The following is a 24,967-nucleotide window of genomic DNA, read 5'->3' as shown; positions in this document are numbered from 1 at the left end:
TTCCCATGGGTGCTCCAGCCCTGGAGCACCCACGGAGTTGGCACCCATGGAACACGCTCTTCCTGACCCCGGCTTCTGTACTAAAGGACTCCAAGAGGGTGACTTGGGGCATTCTTGGATAGCTGTGATCACCATCAGACTTTACAGCAGAGGGTGGCCAAGACTTTGCCGTTGCTCCTGGGTGTGGCACTCATCATCCCCTGAACATCTGCCTCAGTCCAGCCCCTCCTCACTTATAGAAGCCATCTAGTAATATTCCTTTTTCAGAGACATTTCTATTATCAGTCATGCCAGCTCCTTTGTAGGGCTCCTCCCCACCCATTCTTGTAGTGATTCCTCAGGTTTTGTGCTTTTAGTCCTTTGTTGCATGTCTATTGTGTGTTTGAGATGTTTATGCACCTTGCCACCTGAAACAAACTCTGATTCCTGGGATAGTTTCATCTTTTATGAGAGATCTCAGCAACAGCTTGTTAAAAAATTAAATCAAACATGTTTATTTGTCTGAATTAAATCTTCCTGCAGAAACAGTTGTGGGAGAATATCTGGGGCAAAACACTGCGGGAGGATTGCATGGAGAATTTCACTTAGATTGCTCCATCGAGAAAGGAGGGCAAGTTTTGCTTCCCCCTCCTCAGTGGGATGATCAATGGTTAAACCACTAGAACCAACTGAATCTTTCATATCTACAAGAGACCAGTCTCTCCTCAGTGATAGATGCTAGTTTCCCACTTCCCCTCTCATTGTCTGACATCACAGCTCCATAAGAAATGTTCTATTATTTACAGTCTGGGCCAAATCCTGCAGTAAGTTACTGATGCAAAACTCTGAGAACATGGACCAATTAAAGAATAGATGTGTGCCCATCTTACAAGTTCTTTTTAATTACATAGTTAGTAAAATACCTACAAGTAGACAATAAAATTATCCAATCTGCTATATGAAACACATGAAACAGAGTGGCTCAGATGAAAAGGCTGGGGTTAAATATTTAATCATTGTAAGTGAGGTAATTGCATCCTATCTTTCACTTTCAAAAGCATGTGCAAGATCCTATCTCATTGTTAATGCCAGTTACTACCTCCAGTACGTAGTGTTATGGACAACATTTCAAGTTCAACGTGTTTCCACTACACCACAGATGGATCTCCAGGTGGTTGGTTAAGAGTTCAGTTATAAAACCTATATAGAATGGAATAGTTAATTATGTCCTATAAAAGTTGGAACCTTATTGGTGAAGAGGTGGAAATCAATACTGGAAGCTATTTTCAATAGCCCAACATATTCTTGAATGAGAACATTTCTGTGTCCAGAAAGGAGGTTTTCTCTCATTCTGAGTGCAATAGAAACTAAAGAGAAATGAGAGTTTTGCTATTGACTGCAATGGTAACAGGACTGGCTGATAGGTTTCTGTATCCTGAAGAATTTGCTCTCAGAGCTTGAGAAAAGAACCAGTGTCTTTAGCAGCATGCTGTAACTGAGTCAAGGAGCACTAAAGTGATATGGATGGTTGGTGTTAGCGATACCTCTGTGTTGCCAGTGTGACCTTTAACTTCTATCTAAGCTGGTTAACCTATTTCTCTGATCTATTTTATGGCCTCACTTTAGTTTTGTGCTTTACAAAACTATATGAATCTGTCTGAAAGGTCTATACAAAGACCCGTCCAGGGGCCAACAGGCGTGTCTAGAACGTCTCTTTTTATGCTGAGTGTGGTGAGCTCTTTGATTGTTTGTTTGTTTTGGGTTGGGGGGGAGGGTTCTTCCAATGAAGGGGCCCAATCCTTCGAGGTTAAACACCCTCAACTCCTCGGGAAGCCAATGAAGTTCTGAAGCTGATGGCCCTCAGAACCTTAAGGAATCAGATCACAAATGAATTTAAGTTGGTAGATCCCAGCACAGTTTGCAAATTAACTTCTTTACACATAAGAATAAGATATCCATTCTGATTATATTAAATCTGTCAGCTGCATTAGACACCATTGACTATGAGGTGTTCCTAGCATATCTGCAGTCTCTGGGTTGGAATGGTTTAGTCAGGGCCGGCGCTTCCATTTAGGTGACCTAGGCGGTTGCCTAGGGTACCAGGATTTGGGAGGGCGGCAGACTGCTCCGGTGGACCTCCTGCAGGCGTGCCTGAGGAGGGTCCGCTGGTCCCGCAGCTCCGGTGGAGCATCCGCAGGCACTCCTGCGGCAGGTCCACCAGAGCCGTGGGACCAGCGGACCATCCACAGGGACGCCTGCGGCAGGTCCACCGGGGTTTAGTTCCCTTTTTTCAGAGAGGGCCCAGCAGGCAATGATGGGTAATTGTCAGTCAGAATGGAGGGATCTCTTATCCCAGGCCTGGAGGGGAGTTCAACTAATAGGGCCTGGGGGCTCGCGTTCATTTACTTTGGATGGAATGTAAAATCTTTTGTTATACAGCCTAATGCCATGAATTTGTTCATATTAATTTCCATCTCTATTCCCACAGCACGGATGCAGGCACCTCTTGGTTAGAGTATCATCTTGTGTCTAAGCCAAAAGAATAAAAGATAAATACATCACAAAAGCATGAGATGCAGCACAGCTGTCAGTCTGTGCTTAGGCCTAGGGCGTGAACAAGACTCCCGCAGATCAGGGCTGAAGGCTGCTGTCAGGGTTGGAGTGGGTAACTTTGAGAGACTTGTCTGCCTGGTCCCACTGTGCCTGGTTCTAGCCATGGCCATTAATCACTTGCTTTCACTAAGTCCAGACTCAATGAAACATTAAATTAGAAAGCTCTGCTTGGGCTGGGGAGAATGCAAAGCCTCACCTTTGAGAGAGGGACAAAAATAACCAACATATTACTAGTGAAGAGAACAGATTGTGGGATGAGATACAGAGTTTTCCAGTTTATCTATTTTTAGTTACTATTGACTTGTTATTACAAGGAGCTCGTTCTTTAAAATAGACCTTTACACAAACAGATAGGGACAGTAGAGCTTGTGAAAGGGATTGGATTTACAGCCTGTGGCTGACGTGTGTGTTCACAAAACAGGTACAGCACAGACAGCAGCTGTGCAGACTCCCCTCACAGCACCACCCATATATCAATTACTTCAGCTAAAGGAACAACTCCATCAAATGTTAGTATGTAGCAAGCTGTGATCTTGACTGGGGACAGCTTCTAGAAGGAGTCTTGCCTGGAGACTGTAAATCGCTGTGTGAAAGGGCCTACCTCTGTGTTGCCCCTTGTGGCCCAATGGGAGCCCGTAACCTTGTTGTGGGGTCTCCGATGGTCAGCTGTCACCTATCAAGGGTCCGGAGGAATGATGCTTTACCCTTCCAGCTAAGGCACACTTGAGTCCCACTCTTCTGGGGTACTGAAGTCCAAAAATAAAGGAATGCTATGGACTCAAAACCAGGGGTTGTCTGAGACTTCTTCAACAGGACCCCACCTTTCTACTGAGGGCTTGTCTTCATGCAGCCATGTCTTCCTGGGCCCAGTTCTCCGATCCATTAGGAGGCTCATCTTGGCAGTAAGCTGTCACAGACACTTGGCTGAAAACAGGCTTCCCTCACCAAGGGAGAAGCAGAGCTCTGCTCCCCTTCCTGGTCAGCCCCAAACTCAGCTGGTCTCCTCCTTTTACCTCTCCTCTCCATTCCTGACATCTGCTACAAGTGTAGCAGGGTGGGGCCAGCTGGATCCACAGTCCTTCATTAACCTCCTGGAGCCTTGCCGGTGTGAGGCCTGGCTGCCCCATCCCACATGGTATCTCTAAGTCAAGCTTGTCCTGAGTGCCTTAGGTCCACAGGAGATTGAGTCCTAGTCACAAGTGACTGCCAGGCTGTTAGTTGCAAAGGGTTACCACGCAAAGGGCGGTTACAGTGCGAGCTTCCAAAACTCGCCCTGATCTGCCTCATAGTCTGTAGAATTAATGATGTTTGAAAAGTGATTTTGTATGGGGAAATTTTGGCAAACCAGTAAAGTGCCTGAAACCACTATGCCTTATTGCTAAAAGCAGCCAAGTCAGCAAGCTTAGCTTAACCAAGGAAAGAGGGGAGGGGCTGTTCTGTGCCACAGAAAGGGCAGCTTGACTTCGCATCCTTCATAATAAGAATTGTGTTGAAGTTGATGATAAATGCATTTTAGAAAAGCAGGATGTGCTTGGTTAATCAATAATCAGAAGAAAACATCTTGCTTGACTAATGTATAAAATAAGCGGAAAAGTTTGGAGGCAGTGGGACTCTTCAAGACTGGTCTCTCCCTCTGGATGCATCTTGTGTTCCCCACTGGCAGATAGGCTGCCTCTGTGTCACTCAAGAGCCACACTCAGCTTTGGTAATTATTGAAGGTTGGAGGTGTTTTACTAACCTGTTGCAGACATGCGTAAGTGCTTGATTCATAGATTCTAGGACTGCAAGGGACCTCGAGAGGTCATTGAGTTCAGTCCCCTGCCCTCATGGCAGGACCAAATACTGTCTAGATCATCCCTGATAGACATTTATCTAACCTACTCTTAAATATCTCCAGAGATGGAGATTCCACAACTTCCCTAGGCAGTCTATTCCAGTGTTTAACTACCCTGACAGTTAGGAACTTTTTCCTAATGTCCAACCTAAACCTCCCTTACTGCAGTTTAAGCTCATTGCTTCTTGTTCTATCTTTAGAGGCTAAGGTGAACAAGTTTTCTCTCTCCTCCTTATGACACCCTTTTAGATACCTGAAAACTGCTATCATGTCCCCTCTCAGTCTTCTCTTTTCCAAACTAAACAAACCCAATTCTTTCAGCCTTCCTTCCTAGGTCATGTTCTCTAGACCTTTAATCATTCTTGTTGTTCTTCTCTGGACCCTCTCCAACGGTCTCCACATCTTTCTTGAAATGTGGTGCCCAGAACTGGACACAGTATTCCAGTTGAGGCCTAACCAGCACAGAGTAGAGTAGAAAAATGACTTCTCATGTCTTGCTTAAAACACACCTGTTAATACATTGTGGGAGGGATAGCTCAGTGGTTTTAGCACTGGCCTGCTAAACCCAAGGTTATGAGTTCAATCCTTGAGATGGACCACTTCAGGATCTAGGGCAAAAATCAGTACTTGTTCCTGCTAGTGAAGGCAGGGGCTGGACTCAATGACCTTTCAAGATCCCTTCCAGTTCTAAGAGATAGGATATCTCCTATACTATATATCCCAGAATCATGTTTGCTTTTTTTGCAACAGCATCACACTGTTGACTCATATTTAGCTTGTGGTCCACTATAACCTCTAGATCCCTTTCTGCCATACTCCTTCCTAGACTGTTTCTTCCCATTCTGTATGTGTGAGACTAAGTAAAGTGTATCTTTAAGTGAAAGCACTTGGGTTGTCCTGTTTGTGCTAGTCATCTATCGGTCAGATGGCTGTGTCTCCCATGATTTATCTCCTGACTTCACCTCACATAGAGTAAAAGTTACCAAGAGCTTTGGGTTGAAAGAAGCCCAGGTAATAATTTGGGTCCCATGTAGAAGGAAGGCCCTCTATAAATGCAGGATCATCCTTGTTATCGTACAGAGCAGGGGTCATAATGATCGATGCACCAGGTTTTAACAGAGCATTCAACTAAAAATGGGACTAACTCCACTGTGGCCTAGTGAGATTTTTAGCTGCTGCTTCCTGATGTCGACAGCGTAGCTGTGAAACTGAATGTACTTGGTGCCCATAAGTCAGAGTCAAGGTGGACTGCACATTTGCTCCTCTCTCTGCCCCCAAGGGGAGGATGTTGAACAAGAGGCGACATGTTTGCTACATCTACTGTGTAGCAGAGGGCTGCTGCAAGGTCACCTAATTAGCCCCTGCTCAGCCAGCCCCAATCAGGGGAAATAGATTGGGGCTGGGGAGAAGTCTGGTGCCTGGCCTCTGGAACTGGCTGCACCTGTGGGCCTGCAGGATGAAGGGCCATAAAGGCTGGCTGACAGCCAGAGAACAGGGGGGAATGGCCAGAGAAAGGGTGGTCTCCAGGCTGGGGTAGACTCCCTGTAAAAGAGGAGACAGTAAGACCTGTAAAGCTCTGTAAATAGTATCACTGGTGATGGGAACTTTGTGTGAATAAAAGCCACGGGTGCTGCATCAAGAAGAGGCTCATAGTGCTTTATTGGGACAGCAAAGAGCTTCAGCAAGGGGGGGCCTAGGAAAGGACCCGGTTACACACCGCTATGCAGCATGCTTAATAAAGCTCTTGGCTCTCACTGCAGCTTGTTAAAGACATTTCACATGCACCAGAGATAAATGTGACAAATTACTGTGATCCTCAGAGCACCCCAGTGCCAGAAGACAAAAGATTCCTTGGTGTCTAGCAGTGAGTTTCAGCTGGCCTGACCAGCTCCATGTACCCCAACTCACCATTGTCATAATCTGCATCTAAAAGGTGTCACGCAAGCAGAAACCTCCGAGATCACAACTGCCGAAGCAAAAAAAAACAAACAAAAAACCACCCGGAATGCTGTCCCTGGAATTGTGCCTCCCCAAGCACGTGCTTGGTTTGCTGGTGCCTAGAGCCGGTCCTGCATGCAAGGTACGATATACAAACTGGTAACACACTGCTGATTATCACTACATAGTGGTATGTGTACGGGTGCTATATAGAAAATTATATCTATGGGCTGGAAATATGTCCTTAAAATGTGTTTAGCAGTTAGTGCTTAAGTCATCCTGCTTTAGGCAAATGAATGTGGTCCTGCCTGCTTCAATGTGTCTCCATTGTAAACTAAGCAAAGAGACACTGGAAGAAGTGAAGAGTGTTATTGTCTAAACAAAAACCACACACTCAGTTGTCTGTTGGACTCAACCTGAAAAGACTGCAGGGCTCAGATTAATACATATAGCTCCAGGGAGCCAAGATATTTCAAACCTGGTGCTGACATCACACATTCATGTGCTACAGACCACAAATACATTTACCCAATAAATCACACACACACTTGGGGAGGCCACTTCCACTTGAGTTAAAGGAGCACTTCCTTAGCTAGCTTTTGATGTAGTAAGATTGCCTGTTGTGCTAAATTAACACAGATGGAAAGACAGTGCTGCCTCAAAGAGTTTACAATCTAACTAGACAGGATAAACAGCACACAACCAAAATGCCAGAGGTGCAAGTCTTTCTTGTTAGTGACAATCTACAACCGATAAATATAATCTAAAGCATTTTAACACTGATCTACAGCCTGCCTCAGAACATCTGCTTTTTTTTTTTTTTAAACAAAAGCAGTTGGCCCCAATGGAAACACCTCTTGTGCTCGTGGACAATGTCAGCAAAGTGCAGAGGGTGACGTGCACACGTTATCTGTTGCCCTTTTGCCAGTATGGGTGTGACACTTTGGGCATTCACCCAGACCAGTAGAGGTTGTGTCACCACCCGCCCTTTAACCCTGGATGCTTCTGTGCTGTACAGCTTTGGCTCAGAGCCCTGAGAGCCTGCTGCCAGCATGTTGACTTCACCCTGGCTTCCACCAGCCTGGTTCCTCCATACAGAGTGACATCAACAGCCCCTCTAGTTCCAAGTCTCCCCAGAACCATCTCATTTGCAATGCTCAGCCCCTCACTGTAGCACTCACAAAACCTTATGAAGTTTGCTGCTCCTTTTAGGAGAGTTCACAGCATGAGGCTGTGAGTTTGGCCAATGATTTTATTCCTCAGTTTGAAACACAGCCCTGAGATGGTTTTGTCATAAAACAGGATTATGTTTATTAACACAGAACAAACCTTTAGGTGATGTCAAGTGGAAGGAATCAAGATAGAAATGATTACAAACAAACCATAAAAAAATAGGCTGCTGAGACTAAAACCTAACTGAACAACCTAGAGTCATTTGTTCAAAGTAGTTTTCTCCCCACAGTTGTTCTTCCAGCATGGCTGGCCAGGTCTTAGCCAGGATCTAACACAGCGCTCAAAGCACCTGGTTTTCTTTTAGACAATAACACTCTGCACTTCTATAAACAGTAATTACCATAGTTAAGGTTAATTAAAGCCACCTTGAGTGAGGTATTACTGTGTCTGTTTTATAAGGAAGCTGGGTCATAAAGAGTTTAGATGACTTGCCCAAAGTCACGGCAGAGCCAAGAATACAACCCTAAGATACCTGTCTCCCATGCACATGCTCCAAACAAGACCATGCTCCTTTCCTTTCATTCGGCTGTGACTTCACGGCAGTGAGTGACCACAGATTCATTTCAAAGCCTCTAACTACTAGAGGGCAACACAGCTGCAGATATCTGAGCAGGTCTGAATCCATCCAACAGAGAGTATTTGTGAAATACGTATGCTACACAATTTGCACACGTAGGTGTTTTAACACAGCACAGAGCTGCCTTTGCAAACCTTTTCAGATTACATAAACCCTGGTTTAGAAAATCCTGCTACCATTACTTGTGTTTCACAGCCATGGCTCGAAAAAGAATTTCACCAAACCTCTGAAACCAGCTCTGCAGGTTGTGGGAGTCAGTAGCAGCCAGGATCCTATTCTGGCAGGCAGCCAACCACAAATTCTTTCATCGCTGGATGTCAAATAATATTACTCAGTGGTAATATCTGGCAACTGAGTTCTCAGATGAGAAAGTAGGTCACATCAAACCATGCATGTTGCGTGTTCTTTTTTTGCTAGCTAGGACTTGCTGGTATTTAAAGTTTTGTTGCTTTTTCCCTTGGAGGAGGAAACACATCTTTCTTGCCCCTGTCAGATTCAGATTGTTTATATAGTGTGTGAGTGAGGTGGCACAGTGGGAGTTGGCACACTAACCTCTCAGTTCTGGGGACGTGCATTAAGTCACATGTGGACTGTATTGGGACGTCTCTCATATAAGTCCTTATTGGCACTAGCACACACCACCAAAGCACCACTCAAGGGTTAGAGCCCCATCTTCCCTTTCATCCCCATACATCACGTAAAAGGGCCAGAATGACATAAGGTGCCCTAAAAGTCCCACGTCGAGCTGGAGGAAAATTCCTTCAGTGGCGGACTGACTGCAGAAGACAGCCATAAGGCTACCTTCTGAGGACCCCCTCACAAGCCGTGGTATAGGGGCATGCTGGGAGTGGGGCTGGGGGCAGGAGGAGACGGATGTTTGAACAGGGAGATTACAGGCAATGCTGCACCCCATAGAGCAGCTCCAGGAGGCTACTCTAACCTCAACTGGCCCCCAGGGCTTCCAAAGTTCTGCTGAGGGCCTCCACAATCCCTGGAGCAGCTCATGATTGGGAGAGTGCAGGATGGCTTAACGCCACTCTAACGCCCCCAGCCCCCTGGCTAGAGAATTCTGTGCTGTGCCTCAGAGTCCTGAACGGAGGTGTTTCCATTCACCCCACACCAGCTCCAGCACAGGGAACCCTTTAGATACTAAGCAGTATCATCACCCATTCCCAGGAACACACCACACTGGTTTCTTCAGACTACCTCTCGTCTCTGTAACTCTATTAATAGTTCACCCTGCTGTTACTTGGCCTGGTTATATACTTATGTTCTAAATAGCCAACAATACACCATCCACAGGTGATGATGGGAAGGTTGCGCTCATCTTTCCTTAGAGAGGTGCAGTCTGTGCAAACTGTGGGACTCAACATACAATGCTCCACTATGGCCTGGTGGAAGGTCACTCATTTCAAGACGGACACTGCATGATGGGGCCTGTACTTCCTGCAGCCCGCACTCCTTTGTGAAAAATGAGAATGTAATCTGCTCCATGTGAGGGGAATGGGTTGTGGTCCTCAGGCTCTTGGCAATAGGTCAGTGCAGCCTTCACTTTGAGCAAAGTTTGAGTAGCCCTGATGCAAATTGAGTTTATGTTTCCATAAACACGTGGCAAAACATGCTTTCAGCCTGTGAAGGCTTTTATCTTAAAGTAAGAAAAAAAGCAGAATGAAGGAAATACAGTCCCCAGAAGAGAGTACTGTGTACATGGCTCCTCTGAACCAGGTGGCAGCAACTCCAAGACCAAAATGGCTGCCGGCCCTGCACACAGGAGTTCTTAGAAATGTAATGATGCAGAAGACAGGAAAAAAAGGCATCACAGTGCCATAGTCACTTACTCTGCAGGGTTGGCAATGGAAATAGTAACAAAAACATAATTACACCCATGACAGCTTGTGCTTGGGGAATACCATAAAATGTAATAACCATGTTTTTTTTCCTGCAGCAATTTAGCCATTTCTCTGAGCAGAGAATTGGGAACCAATAAATACGCTATACTGCTGGCATGTGGGAAGAGTAAAGTTCAGCTTTGTCTGAGCTTTTATCTAGATGACTTTGTGTCTTGGGTGGCTGCAGTGCAACAAACTCAGTTATCTAGGTTAACGAGCAGCAAGAACACAGTTTTCTCATGCTGTGTGACAGATGGGAGTTAGTTTTAATTTTCAGGAAATAGGAGATACTGGCAGGGACCAGGGTGAATCCAAACCAAAAAGAGATTGAAGTTGTTCTGTGGAAAGCTGGGCAAGTAACTTGTTAGTAGGCACGTAAGGAGCATAGTTCAGTCTTAGTAGCCATGGCATTATCTGCACTCATCTCCTTGTCAGGGTTACTTATAATGCCCAATGTACTGTGTGTTGGTCTAGTTCAGGAGAATTTTCACTCTATCTAATGGAAAACTGACTGGTAATACCCCAACATCTACTATGGCTCTGCAGAAGGGTGACAATATTGTTGGTGGAGTTATCCACTGGGTGTTAAGTGCCATGGATTATAATTATCTTGGTCAGCCTGGGCTAGAGAAAGGAAGTTACTGTGAGCAGATTGTGTGAGAAAATTTTAGATTTTGTAATTTTCTGGTCAGTGCAGTCCTCTCCAGTCAATAAGTCACTGATTTCAGGCTTTGAACAGTGAATAGGGTAATCCTGACTATCAAAGAACTAACGGGTGAGAATTAGGTGCTGCAGCTGCCAAAGGTCACTGAGAGAAAGCATGTTTAACTATTATATTTTCTGTGGGTTTGCATCAGCGCGAACCATGGTGTAATATGTCTAATTTCTCCACTTAAGAACTAGATTGTTACCACAAACACAACAGGGTCTCAATCCATGAATGGAACTCCTAGGTGCTACCATTATGCAAATAAATAGTAATAATCATAGACTCATAGGACTGGAAGGGACCTCAAGAGGTCACCTAGTCCAGTCCCCTGCATCCATGGCAGGACTAAGTATTATCTAGACCAGTGGTTCCCAAACTATGGCCGCTGCTTATTCAGGGAAAGCTTCTGGTGGGCTGGGACAGTTTGTTTACCTGCCGTGTCCACAGGTTTGGCTGATAGCGTCTCCCTCTGCGGTTCTCTGCTCCAGGCCAATGGGGGCTGCAGGAGGGGCGGCCAGCACATCCCTCAGCCCACGCTGCTTCCCGCAGCCCCCATTGGCCTGGAGTGGCAAACCACAGCCAGTGGGAGCCACGATCGGCCAAACCTGCAGACATGGCAGGTAAACAAACTGGTCCGTCCCACCAGGGGCTTTCCCTGAACAAGCGGTGGCCCTAGTTTGAGAACCACTGATCTAGACTATCCTTGTTTGTCTAACCTGCTCTTAAAAATCTCCATTGATGAAGAATCCACAATCTCCCTAAGCAATTTATTCCAGTGCTTAACTACCCTGACAATTAAGAAGTTTTTCCTAATGTCCAACCTAAACCGCCCTTGCTGTAATTTAAGCTCATTGTTTCTTGTCCTATCTTAAGAGGTTAGGAAGAACAATTTTTCTCCCTCCTCTTTGTAACAACCTTTTATATACTTGAAAACCGTTATCGTGTCCCCTCTCAGTCTTCTGTTTTCCAGACTAAACAAACCCAATTTTTTCAATCTTCCCTCAAATGTCATGTTTTCTAGACCTTTAATCATTTTTCTTGCTCTTCTCTGGACTTTCTCCAATTTCTCCACATCTTTCCTGAAATGTGGCACTCAGAAGTGGAGTAGAGCAGAATTACTTCTCATGTCTTGCTTACAACACTCCTGTAATACATCCCAGAATGATGTTTGATTTTTTTGCAACAGTTTTACACTGTTGCCTCAAATTTATCTTGTGGTCCACTGTGACCCCTATATGTCTTGCTTACAACACTCTGGCTAATACATCTCAGAATGATGTTCGCTTTTTTTGCAACAGTGTTACACCGTTGAATCATATTTAGCTTGTGATCCACTATGACCCCCAGATTCCTTTCCGCAGTACTCCTTCCTAGGCAGTTATTTCTCATTTTGTATGTGTGCAACTGATTGTTCCTTCCTAAGGGAAGTACTTTGCATTTGTCCTTATTGAATTTCATCCTATTATTTCAGACCATTTCTCCAGTTTGTCCAGATCATTTTGAATTATAATCCTATCCTCCAAAGCACTTGCAATCCCTCCCAGCTTGGTATCATCCACAAACTTTATAAGTGTACTCTCTATGCCATTATCTAAATCATCGATGAAGATATTGAATAGAACTAGACCCAGAACCGATCCCTGTGGGACCCCACTCAATATGCCCTTTCAGCATGACTGTGAACCATGACTGGTTTCCAACCAGTTATGCAGCCACCTTATAGTAGCTCCATCTAGGTTGTATTTCCCTAGTTTGTTTATGAGAAGGTCATGCGAGATAGTATCAAAAGCTTTACTAAAGTCAGGATATACCATGTCTACTGCTTCCTCCTAATCCACAAGACTTGTTACCCTGTCAGAGAAAGCTATCAGGTTGGTGTGATATGATTTGTTCTGGGCAAATCCATGCTTACTGTTACTTATCACCTTATTATCTTCTAGATATTTGCAAACTGATTGCTTAATTATTTGCTGCATTATCTTTCCAGGTACAGAAGTTAAGCTGACTGGTCTGTAATTCCCCAGGTTGTCCTTATTTCCCTTTTTATAGATTGGCACTGTATTTGCCCTTTTTCAGTCTTCTGGAATCTCTCCCCTCTTCCATGACTCTTCAAAGAGAATTGCTAATGACTCAGTTATCTCCTCCGTCAGCTCCTTCAGTATTCTAGGATGCATTTCATCAGGCCCTGGTGACTTGAAGACATCTAACTTGTCTAAGTAATTTTTAACTTGTTCTTTCCCTATTTTAGCTTGTGATCCGACCTCATTTTAAGTGGCATTTACTATGTTAGATGTTCAATCACCACCAACCTTCTTGGTGAAAACCGAAACAAAGAAGTCATTAAGCACCTCTGCCATTTTCTGTTATTGTTTCCCCCCCTCATTGAGTAATGGTCCTATCCTGTCTTTGGTCTTCCTCTGGCTTCTAATGTATTTGTAGAATGTTTTCTTGCTACCCTTTATGTCTCTATGTAGTTTAATCTTGTTTTGTGTCTTGGTTTTTCTAATTTTGTCCTTACATACTTGTGTTATTTGTTTATATTCATCCTTTGTAATTTGACTTAGTTTTCACTTTTTGTAGAACTCTTTTTTGATTTTTAGATCTTTGAAGATCTCCTGGGTAAGCCAGGGTGGTGTCTTGCCATACTTCCTATCTTTCTAACGCAGTGGGATAGTTTGCTCTTGTGACCTTAATAATGTCTTTCTGAAAAACTGCCAACTATCTTCAATTGTTTTACCCTTTAAACTTGCTTCCCATGGGATCTTACCTACCATCTCCCTGAGTTTGCTAAATTCTGCCTTCTTGAAATCCATTGTCTTTATTTTGCTGTTCTCCCTCCTACCATTCCTTAGAATCATGAAATATACTATTTCATGATTACTTTTACCCAAGCTGCCTTTCACTTTCAAATTCTCAACCTCTCTATTTGTCAAAATCAAATCTAGAACAGCCTTTCCCCAAGTAGCTTTCACCAACTTCTGAAATAAAAACTTGTCTCCAATACATTCCAAGAACTTGTTGAATAATCTGTACGCTGCTGTGTTATTTTTCCAATAGATGTCTGAGTAGTTGAAGTTCCCCATCACCACCAAGTCCTGTGCTTTGGATGATTTTGTTAGGTGACTGGAGCTTCCAGGTGCTACCATTATACAAATACATAATAATAATAACAACTCATTTCTCATGAGCCACTGCGCAGCCATCAGATGGTAACAACTTTCAGTCACTGCTGACACCATTACCAAACCCGTCCACCTCTGGGCACTAACATCACTGTGACATGAGTGCATCACTAGCTCGTACACCAAGGTGGCCCCTGCATTACCAGAGCTCTCCATATCTATTTATGGCCATCCCATAGTATAGTTACACTACAGGAAAACATAAGTATGAAAAGGGCCCTTTTAAGTGATGACTTGTGAGGAGAGCACAGTAAACTCTGGCACTGTCATTGCCAAAAACTAGTGGGTGCCTTTGAAAAGCACAGAATATATTAAAGATTAAATAAAGGTCCCAGTAGCCAAACCTGAGCTGATTAAAAGCAGTAGAAGTGGGAAACATATTTTGCTCACTTGATCTTTCTGAAAACTCATTGTTCACTGTTATTTTGAATGCTATAGTTGCAGAAGTATTGCCCCAAACAAGGCACTGAACTACAAATTTCAGCAAAACACTGCAGAGTGCCGAAGAGGATACACCTCTGCTAAGTGTTTCCTGGAACTTTCCATTCGTTCTCTGTCAGCACTACTTTCAGTAGTGATGCAAAGAGAAGGCATCCAAAAGGCACGTGAGAGCCCAATTCATGATAAAGATGGAGTCTATGTCTACTTAACCCACTATAACAACACAACTGCACCACTGCTGCTGTGCCTCTGTAGCACGTCAGCACAGACACTCACTACAGTGACAGAAGAGGGTCTCTTGTCGCTGCTAGTTAATCCACCTCCCCGAGAGGCAGTAGCTGGGTAATAAAAGAATTTTTCCATTGACGTAGCACTGTCTACACTAGGGGTTGGGTCATCTTAACTACTTTGCTTAGGGAGAGCTGGGTTGACCTAACTTCTTAGGGTAGATCTGGCCAAAGATTTTCTTGCTACACAGCTGATCTAAACAGTATCACTGAACTATCAGCATTGATCTTTGCATTGGACTCTTACTCATTAGCAATGCCAAGTCAGGGCTTTAGTGCTGAGTGAAGACAAAAACTTTACTCACCAGAACTTTATTTTCGACCACATCAGAGTTTACAACTTCACAGCCAGCAAAACATGGAGAGATGTATTCAATCCCATCAGCCCCACATATAGGGTTATAGGCCTTATCGAGGCAGTTGCATTTACTGTTACATTCAAAAGAGTGTGGTCCAACATTAGAGCTACAGTAGAAGGAAAGAGATGACTATATTAATATATACATTGTGGGTTTATGCAGTATACCATATGTATATAGATATTAGTGAACAAGAGCTTGCTTGCTTAACAATGAAAGTGTGTATTTGTGGACTCCCCCAAACCCACAGAAAATATAATTTCCATAGATTAATTCTTGTACCTCTAAAAAAAAACTTAGAAAGTTTGATAGTCTGGCCATGAACAAAGGATGCAGCCACTTATATACATGCCATATATTTCTCCTTCAATTACTACCACTCCCTGCAAGAGGAACTTAGCAGCTCATGAGAACTAACGGTACCACATCAGGAATATGTAAAAGTAAAAAATTCCCAATTCAGAATTAATATTTTCTTCTTTAATATCACTGTGTGTGAGCAGGTTCCTTCAGCTCTAAACTACAGTCCACACATTCAGTAGTCAAAACTCACCCCCTACCAGGGATCTCTTTTTCTTAATAGAGGGTAAGGTTCTGCCTGCATTTCAACATATAGGGTACGTCTACACTATGGGATTATTCTGATTTTACATAAACCGGTTTTGTAAAACAGATTGTATAAAGTCGAGCGACCACACTAAGCACATTAATTCTGCGATGTGCGTCCATGGTCCGAGGCTAGCATCGATTTCTGGAGCGTTGCACTGTGGGTAACTATTCCGTAGCTATCCCATAGTTCCCGCAGTCTCCTCCGCCCCTTGGAATTCTGGGTTGAGATCCCAGTGCCTGATGGAGAAAAAATCATTGTCGCAGGTGGTTCTGGGTAAATGTCGTCACTCATTCCTTCCTCCGGGAAAGCAACGGCAGACAATCATTTCGCGCCTTTTTTCCCTGGATTGCCCTGGCAGACGCCATAGCACGGCAACCATGGAGCCCATTTCTTTTTTTTACTGTCACCGTATGTGTACTGGATGCCACTGACAGAGGTGATACTGCAGCGCTGCACAGCAGCATTCATTTGCCTTTGCCTGACAGCTGAGACGGTTATCAGTCGTTCTGTACCGTCTGCTGCGCCATTGTAAATTGGTAATGAGATGACAGTTATCTGTCGTTCTGTACCGTCTGCAGCTGTCATGGGTGCCCCTGGCTGAGGTTGGCCGGGGGCGCAAAGACAAAAATAGGAATGACCCCCCAGGTCATTCTCTCCTTTATGGTATCTAAAAATAGAGTCAGTCCTGCCTAGAATATGGGGCAAGCATACTAGAGAACTAGTGTATCAGAGAACCAGAGAGCACAGCTGCTCTGTGTCAGATCCCGCAAAAATGATGAGCTGCATGGCATTCTAGGGGGTGTCCCTGCAGCAACTCCACCCGTTGCTTCCCTCCTCCCCAAACCTTCCTGGGCTATCGTGGCAGTGTCCCCCCCATTTGTGTGATGAAGTAATAAAGAATGCAGGAATAAGAAACACTGACTTGTTAGTGAGATAAAATGAGGGGGAGGCAGCCTCCAGCTGCTATGACAGTCCAGGCAGGACATTAAGCGGTGTTGGGGAGAGGAGCCCAGCATCCCGCTGCTATGATAGTCCAGGCAGTACAGAATCTTTTCTTTACACATGAAAGGGAGGGGGCTGATGGAGCTCAGCCCCCAGTTGCTATGATGAAGACGGTTACCAGCCGTTCTGTACCATCTACTGGGAATGACTGGCAGCCATTCCTATTTTTACCCAGGCGCCCCCAGCCGACCTCACCTGAAGCCAGCCAGGAGCACTCACGGGCTGATGATGATGACAGATAGCAGTCATATTGTACCATCTGCCACCGGGGAGGGGAGGGGAGCAGATACTGCTCTTCACTGCCGCAACATTGCATCTACTAGCAGCATGCAGTAGACACAGAGTGACATTGAAAAAAGTCAAGAAATGATTTTTTTTCCCTTTTCTTTCACAGGGGCGGAGGGGGGTAAATTAAAGAGCTATACCCTGAACCACCCCGGACAATGTGTTTGACCCTACAGGCATTGGGAGCTCCGCCAAGAATGCAAATACTTTTCGGAGACTGCTGGGGACTGTGGGATAGCTGGAGTCCTCAGTACCCCCTCCCTCCCTCCATGAGCGTCCATTTGATTCTTTGGCTTTCCGTTACGCTTGTCATGCAGCACTGTGCTGTGGACTCTGTATCATAGCCTGGAGATTTTTTTCAAATGCTTTGGCGTTTCATCTTCTGTAACGGAGCTCTGATAGAACAGATTTGTCTCCCCATACAGCGATCATAACCAGTATCTCCCATACGGTCCACGCTGGAGCTCTTTTTGGATTTGGGACTGCATCACCACCCGTGCTGATCAGAGCTCCACGCTGGGCAAACAGGAAATGCAATTGAAAAGTTCGCGGGGCTTTTCCTGTTTACCTGGCCAGTGCATCTGAGTTCGGATTGCTGTTCAGAGCAGTCACAATGGTGCACTGTGGGATACCGCCCGGAGGCCAATACCGTCGATTTGCGGCCAAACTAACCCTAATCCAATATGGTAATACTGATTTTAGCGCTACTCCTCTTGTTGGGGAGGAGTACAGAAACCAATTTAAAGAGCCCTTTATATCGATATAAAGGGCCATGTTGTGTGGACTAGTACAGCTTTAAATCGGTTTAACGCTGCTAAAATCGGTTTAAACACGTAGTGTAGACCAGGCCATAGAGAGGCAGCCATTATTTCAAAAATATTCTCTCCATGTTAACATCTTGGTAAATTGTCAACCAGTGAATGATGAGTCAAGCATTTTCTAGTATGAACTTTCTATTCCAAATTTTTTGTGATAAAATTCATTGAACTTGTGAGGTTTGTGACCTTTTCATGGATTTTTTGGGCTTTAATTCCTGTGTAAACTTTGTGGAATGCACATGGAAAGGGACACTTTATAAATCAATCAGTCAGCCAATGAAAATGTGTCAGAGGGCCAACCTTATGGTCTATATTACGAATGGTACCTTCGTCTGTAGTTAAGGCCAGCAACTTTCTGCGTCGGGCAGCCCATGAAGAGGAGGGGAAAGGCAAAGATCACACAGAGGAGCATGCCAATGACACACATGCCACCACACTGTTTCAGAGTCATTTGGAACTTCTTCATGATGGCTCCACCCGCCACTATTCCAACTATTGCTCCAGGGATGTTCACAGAACCTTGGGAACAGAAGCAAGAGCAGAGAGTTAAGATCCAAATATCAGTGATAAAATGTCAACACCTTCCAGTCAATGCAGAACATAGTAAATGGATTAAATGGTAACTAATAGATCTCAAAACGTATAATTCCCTGTTCTTTTCATCTCATCTTTCATCAGTAGATCTCAAAGCACTTTACAAAGGAAGTAAGCATCACGTCTCCATTTTACAGAGGGAGAAACTAAGAAGTGAAGTCACTTGCCCAAGGTCACTCAGCAGACCAGTGGCAGAGCCAAGACTAAAACTCAGGTCTCCTGAGGCTCAACCCAGTGATCTACTCAGGAGACTCACTGTCTCCTGTAGGAGGGAATGGGAAACCATCATCCAGTGGGGGAATTTCTACCAGTGGGCTCTGTTCTTTGTTCTGTGCTATTTGTTATGTTTATCAAGTATCTGGAAGAGAACATAAAATCATTGCAGGGAAAATTTGTAGATGACACACAAATTGGTGGAGTGATAAATAATGAAAAGGACATGTCAGTTTTACAAAGCCATTTGGATCACATGATAATTTGGGCTCACCTGAACAACATCCATTTTAGTACAACTCAATTAAGTTCAATTCCTGAGGAGGCCACTTAGGGATCTGGGGCAAAAATCAGTTAAGATCGTACATCAAAGTGGGGGACTGTACTTTGGAAAGCAGTGGCTGAGAAAAGGACTTAGCGGTCATGGTGGATAAACACTTTAATATGAGCTCCCTGAATGAAGTACTGGCTGAGAGAGCAAACATGTTCCTTGGATGTATCAGCAGGGGACAACTGCATAAAAGTAGGGATCTGGTCTGACATCTGTATATGGCATAATTGAGACCCTTACTGGATTATCGTTTCAGTTCTGGTGTTTACTCTCTAAAAATACCTAGCTCTCTACTCCAGCCCCATCTCCTTCTGTCCAAACTAAAATTTTCCCTTGTTTCTCTGACACCTCATGGGTGACTAACCATCAGCTCAAATTCAGCATGACTAAAATAGAGAAAGTCACTCATAGGTCATGTTTTCTAGACCATTAAGTATTTTTGTTGCCCTTCTTTGGACTTTCTCCAGTTTGTCCACATTCTTCCTGAAATGTGGTGCCCAGAACTGGACACAATACTTCAGCTGAGGCCTAATCAGCATGGAGTAGAGGGGAAGAATTACTTCTCATGTCTTGCTGACAACACTCCGGCTAATACATTTCAGAATGATGTTCGCTTTTTTTGAAACAGTGTTACACTGTTGAATCATATTTAGCTTGTGGTCCACTACGACCCTCAGATTCCTTTCCACAGTACTCCTTCCTAGGCAGTCATTTCCCATTTTGTATGTGTGCAACTGATTTTTCCTTCCTAAGAGAAGTACTTTGCATTTGTCCTTACTGAATTTCATCCTGTTTACTTCAGACCATTTCTCTAGTTTGTCCAGATCATTTTGAATTTTAATCCTATCCTCCAAAGCACTTGCAACCCCTCCCAGCTTGGAATCGTCTGCAAACTTTATAAGTGTAATTTTTATGCCATTATCTAGATAATTGATGAAGATATTGAACAGAACTAGAACCAGAACTTCTCCGTGTGGGCCCCCACTCAATATGCCCTTCCAGCTTGGCTCTGAACCACTGATAACTACTGTCTGGGAGTGGTTCCAGCCAGTTATGCAGCCACCTTATAGTAGCTCCCTTTAGGTTGTATCTCCCTAGCTTGTTTATGAGGTCATGTGAGATAGTATCAAAAATCTTAGTAAGGTCAAGATATACCACATCTACTGCTTCCCCCTATCCACAAGGCTTGTTACCCTGTCAAAGAAAGCTGTTAGATTGATTTGACATGATTTGTTCTTGCCAAATCCATGCTTACTGTTACTTATCACCTTATTATCTTCTAGGTGTTTGCAAATTGATTGCTTAATTATTTGCTCCACTATTTTTCCAGGTACAGAAGTTAAGCTGACTGGTCTGTAATTCCCTGAGTTGTCCTTATTTCCCTTCTTATAGATGGGCATTAAATTTGCCCTTTTCCAGTCCTCTGGAATCTCTTCCATCTTCCATTACTTTTCAAAGAGAATTGCTAATAGCTTAGATACCTCCTCAGTCAGCTCCTTGAGTATTCTAGGATGCGTTTCATCAGGCCCTGGTGACTCGAAGACATCTAATTTGTTTAAGGCCTGGGCTACAATAGCAGGGGGGTTCAAACTAAGATACGCAACTTCAGCTACGCTATTCGAGTAGCTGAAGTTGAAGTATCTTAGTTCAACTTACCTGGCCATCCTCATGGCGGCGAGTCGACTGCCGCAGCTCTCCGGTCAAGTCCACGTACTCCTCCTGCCGAGGTGGATTACGGGCATCGATTAGCAGATCAATGTATCGCGTCCAGATGAGATGCGATAAATCAATCCTCAATACATCAAACACTACCCGCTGATCCAGCGGGTAGTACAGATGTACCCTAAGTAGTTTTAAACTTGTTCTTTCCCTATTTTAGCCTCATAGCCTACCTCATTTTCACTGGCATTCTCTATGTTAGACATCCAATCGCTACTAACCTTTTTGGTGAAAAATGAAACAAAAAAAGTCATTTATCACTTCTGCCATTTCCACATTTTCTGTCATTGTTTTTTGATGTGGAACCAATTGATGAGATGCTAAGGGCATGTCTGTCTGGCAAGTCAGAGCATGACAATCTGGGGTGTAAATCCAAGGATTCCTTCTGAGCCGTGCACTCACTGGCCAGATGGACTTTCCTATGTCAAGCTAAAAGTTCTGTTTGAAACGGCAGTAGATCGAAGATCACAAACTAACTTTTAGTATGCAGTGGCAGGGTCGCATGGCCCGTGAGTGCTTGGCACGCTATAACACTGTAGATTTACACCCCAGCTTGCTGGGCAGCAAGTTGCCATATGGAGAAACCCTAGGGCCTGTATTATACCGGAGGTCATTCTAGATGATCAAAATACTTCCTTTGAACTTAAAATCAATGAATCATCTGGGGATGATCTTAGAGCTCTTAAAACAGTTTAGTTACTTCTCAGCCGCATTTCCTTCCTGGGGAACTAGGCCCTTGATATTTTTAACACTCTTCCCTGACATCTGTACTCAAATACCGTCCACAGTTGAGTTCCTATTATCATATCTTAAGTCAAAGATAATCAAGCCTTTGCTGAGTGGACCGTAGGGTGTGGAAAACACTTCTGATTTCTTTCACTGCCCTCCAGGCACTAAAAACAGCGGACAGTGATTAAGCAAATTCACTCAGGTTGTAACACCTCCCAAGAGGTACCATCACCGGGAGAGGCTCGCATATACTGGTTCAAGCTGGATTTTCTAGAGAACCAATAGACAAAGAAAGGACTTTTGGATAAAGAGCCTGAGTCTAAAATGAGTCAGGGCCTTCCTTCTGATCCAGCAAATGGACAGCACCTTCTGCCTAAAGGAAGAGCCCCAATCTTTAGGGAAGGTTTGGAGGGACTGACACCTACCATAGCCTTTGTGGAGATGAGGGTGGTGACCTCTGATAAGCTTATTAGAATGAGTGTAGGTTCTTTATTGTTTGTACTATGTTTTCTCTGTAATGCTTTAACCTTAAGAATAAACGTGCTTGCTAAGAAAGGGCTCTGTGGTAACTTAAAACTGTGTGCAATTAAGCTGTTTATAGCTTCGGAGGAGAAAAGCAAAGGAGGCCTGCTTAGGTGGTCTGACTTGCTAGGGAATTCACAGTGTAAGCAGAGAATTGTGCAGCCTGGAAATCCCCTAGTTAGAGGGGAGTGAGATGCATGTCTTTGCACAAAAGAGGCCATGGCTGGGGAGCTGGAAGCCTGAGAGTGGGTGTCCTCACTAAACAATATGTGAGAAGGCAGTTGCAGTTGCCCTGAACACTGATATTATCTTTGATTTGTCCACACATGAAGAGGAAACAGATGGGACCATCTTTTTGTTCTGTGTTTGGAGAGCACCTAACACAATGGGGTGCTGGTCCTTGACAGGGGCTCCTAGGCACTATTCATGATACAAATAAATAACATAATAATAACTTTTAGTCCTAATGATCTTTATTTTAGTTTAAGAGGACACAGAATATCCACCCCTCCCTCCAGGCAATGTTTGCACCTGAGAATATATCTGAGAGAGGGAGATTGCATTGGCCTGAGTCCACAGAGAGTTAAAGGTGCAGTACACAGAAACAGAGTTATAACACTTAAATAGATAGGTGCACCATATATCTATTTAACAAAGGGGACACTGAGGCACAAACAACTTACGTGGCTTGCCCAGAGCCACATAACTAGCTCAATGGAAGAGAAAGGAGCAGAATTCAAGGGTCCAAGTCCTGTGAGATTACCACTAGACAAACTCCCTCTGCAAAACTCTTATGAGATCTTCAGTCAGTTTCAGTGAATGCTGAATATACTTTTGTAGACTTGTTCCTGACCTACTTTGTAAATGAGCCTCACTCATCTCCAGCCATACCTATCTCGCTTCTGAGCAGATCAGTCTGCATGTATTTGGTTGCTGTCATGTGAACTGGGTTTTGTTTGAGTTTTGCTGTCTCCCATTGAGTTTGAGGTAGCCTATCAGGAAACAAGGGCTTCAGTGCTCCCGAGCATGTACAGTAAGAGTTGGAATGTCTCCAGTACTAACAGGCAGTACTTACCTATGATCATGTTGGCAAATGATGCAGTGAGAGAGAACTGCCTCTCCAGGAATTTGCCCATGAATGTTGCTAAACCAGCAACCATGGCGGACAGATTGACTTGGGCCAAAACCACCAGCAGATAGACTGGATGTCGGAGATTTCTCAACAAAACCACAGGAAAGACTGAAATGAAAAAGATAATTAGGAACAAAACATATTAATATACAGAGCTGGCTGAAACAGGGAATTTCCATCTCATGGCAGGTTAGCATGCATCCCACTAGCATTATAATACTTATAATGATATAATACAGTGATAAGAGTAGTAATAATATAAGAGAGACAAGTAGTGAGGAGGCGTATGAAACAGATACTGGAAATTAGTTCTAAGTTTCTGTAATTCCTCTTCTGATTTTCCAGGGGCAGCTTAAGAAGATTCTCCTAATTATACAAGATTCAAAATAAGTGACACAGCACTGGTTCCAGGTCAGCCAGCACACATACACAGAATATTGAGCCAGCTTCTGTGCTAATTAATCTTTAACAGCTATGGCAGAAATTGGAAGAGAGAGGCAGCAAGGGACCTCTCCATATCTATTGAATAGATATGATTAACGGATGATAAGACCTTTTCATATTTATCAACTGCTGAAAAATGCACACATTAAGACCTTTGAATGTATTTACTACAGTTGTAAACATGCACACACAGATCAAATAGAAAAGACCTAAGTTAATGCCACATCAAGTTTTTAAATGCATGCGTCAGGACATTCAGAGTTAAGGTGCGTAAAGAACCCCTGCTGTGTCTCCTTATATGCATGGATTGCAATAGGGTCTTCCATTATGTGAACATGCTGGATGTAATGCACTTTTGTAGCCATTTTCACCCCAGAATCTCCAAGTGCATTACAAAAGATGGTTAAGTATCATTATTCTCTCTGTGTGGCTGGAAAAACTGGCAGAGAGAGGTTAAGGGCAAGACTGTGCCATTTCCATGCAACATCGCATTGTGGTACAGTCCCCCTCCCTGAGCTTCCTGCTTTACAGGTAGGTGTGTATATTTGGAGGTGGAACCATTTTCTAGGGTGATATAGCCTCCACCCTGCCATGATGTGCATGGCCTGCTCCATGCAGCGGGGAGGCACAAGCCTGATCTTCCCCCTTTTTGAGTGGTTTGTGACCCTAGGAAGGCAGATATGGGGAGTAGTATACAGTGCAGGGACTGTGAATACAGCAGGCTCTTGGGCTGGGTACAGGGAAGGGAACCCACATAGGTGCCAGTCACAATCTTGTCCGTGGTTTGCCCACGGTCACAGGGTAAGACAGTGAGAGAGTCTGGAGAATTACCTAGGAGTCTGGACTCCCAGGGCCCTGTTCTCACCACTAGCTCATATGTATGGATTGTTATTTATTACTTATATAGCACACTAGATTTTCCTGATGCCTAATGAATCAAAGGAATGACCAAAGGCCAGCTCCTGATCTCAGCTGAACCACTGCAAATGCAGAGCTCCACTGGCTTCAGTGGATTTACTGTGAACTTACACTGCTGTGAGTGAGATCATGATGGGAACCAGAGTATCTTTCCCTTAAAATCTTGGGGCCAAAGTCTGAGGTTCTTATTTCATTTGTATCAAATTCTTACTTGGGTGAGCTCACATTGCAGTGAATGGGAATTTGTGTAGGTAAGGACTGAGTAGAAAGAGAGAAAGTGCCTCAGGATTTGGTCCCATGTACAGTATGTATCTCACACTGCCCAACATTGTTTTGTCACACACGCAGCTGTAGATACACACAGCCCATGCAAAATTTGCCTGTGCGTTTCCTTTCCTTGAGCTTCCTGCAGGGACTCTGTTATAATGAACTCAGAAAGCAGCTATGAAGTTGTAAAAGGTTTATTTCCTTGTTCACTGCTGCTGCAATTCCAGCATCCTTTCCTTTTGATCATTAAAAAAAAAAAGATTTGATTACAGACAAGAAAAACTAAGATGAACACCCTTGGTGCTGCACTTCTTGCTCTGGAATGCAGAGGAGAAAACAGTT

General features: G+C 44.0%; 1 protein-coding gene across 4 annotated transcripts in view; it reads right to left on the bottom strand.

Moving 5' to 3' along the window:
• The window catches only part of SLCO2B1 (solute carrier organic anion transporter family member 2B1), a 133,829-nt gene that overhangs the window by 11,071 nt on the left and 97,791 nt on the right, over nucleotides 1–24,967 (bottom strand). For all 4 annotated transcript variants that reach the window (XM_030556700.1, XM_030556685.1, XM_030556676.1 and 1 more), the window contains 3 exons: nucleotides 22,940–23,104; nucleotides 18,083–18,275; nucleotides 14,988–15,147 (listed from right to left, as the gene is read on the bottom strand). In XM_030556700.1, the coding sequence (XP_030412560.1) occupies nucleotides 14,988–15,147; nucleotides 18,083–18,275; nucleotides 22,940–23,104 (518 nt within the window). The remainder of the gene's footprint in view (nucleotides 1–14,987; nucleotides 15,148–18,082; nucleotides 18,276–22,939; nucleotides 23,105–24,967) is intronic.

The sequence above is a fragment of the Gopherus evgoodei genome, chromosome 1 (genome assembly GCF_007399415.2).
Source record: "Gopherus evgoodei ecotype Sinaloan lineage chromosome 1, rGopEvg1_v1.p, whole genome shotgun sequence".
In the NCBI taxonomy this organism is placed as follows: domain Eukaryota; kingdom Metazoa; phylum Chordata; order Testudines; family Testudinidae; genus Gopherus; species Gopherus evgoodei.
The sequence above is the reverse complement of the archived record's forward strand: the minus strand, read 5'-3'. Positions and strand labels throughout refer to the sequence as shown.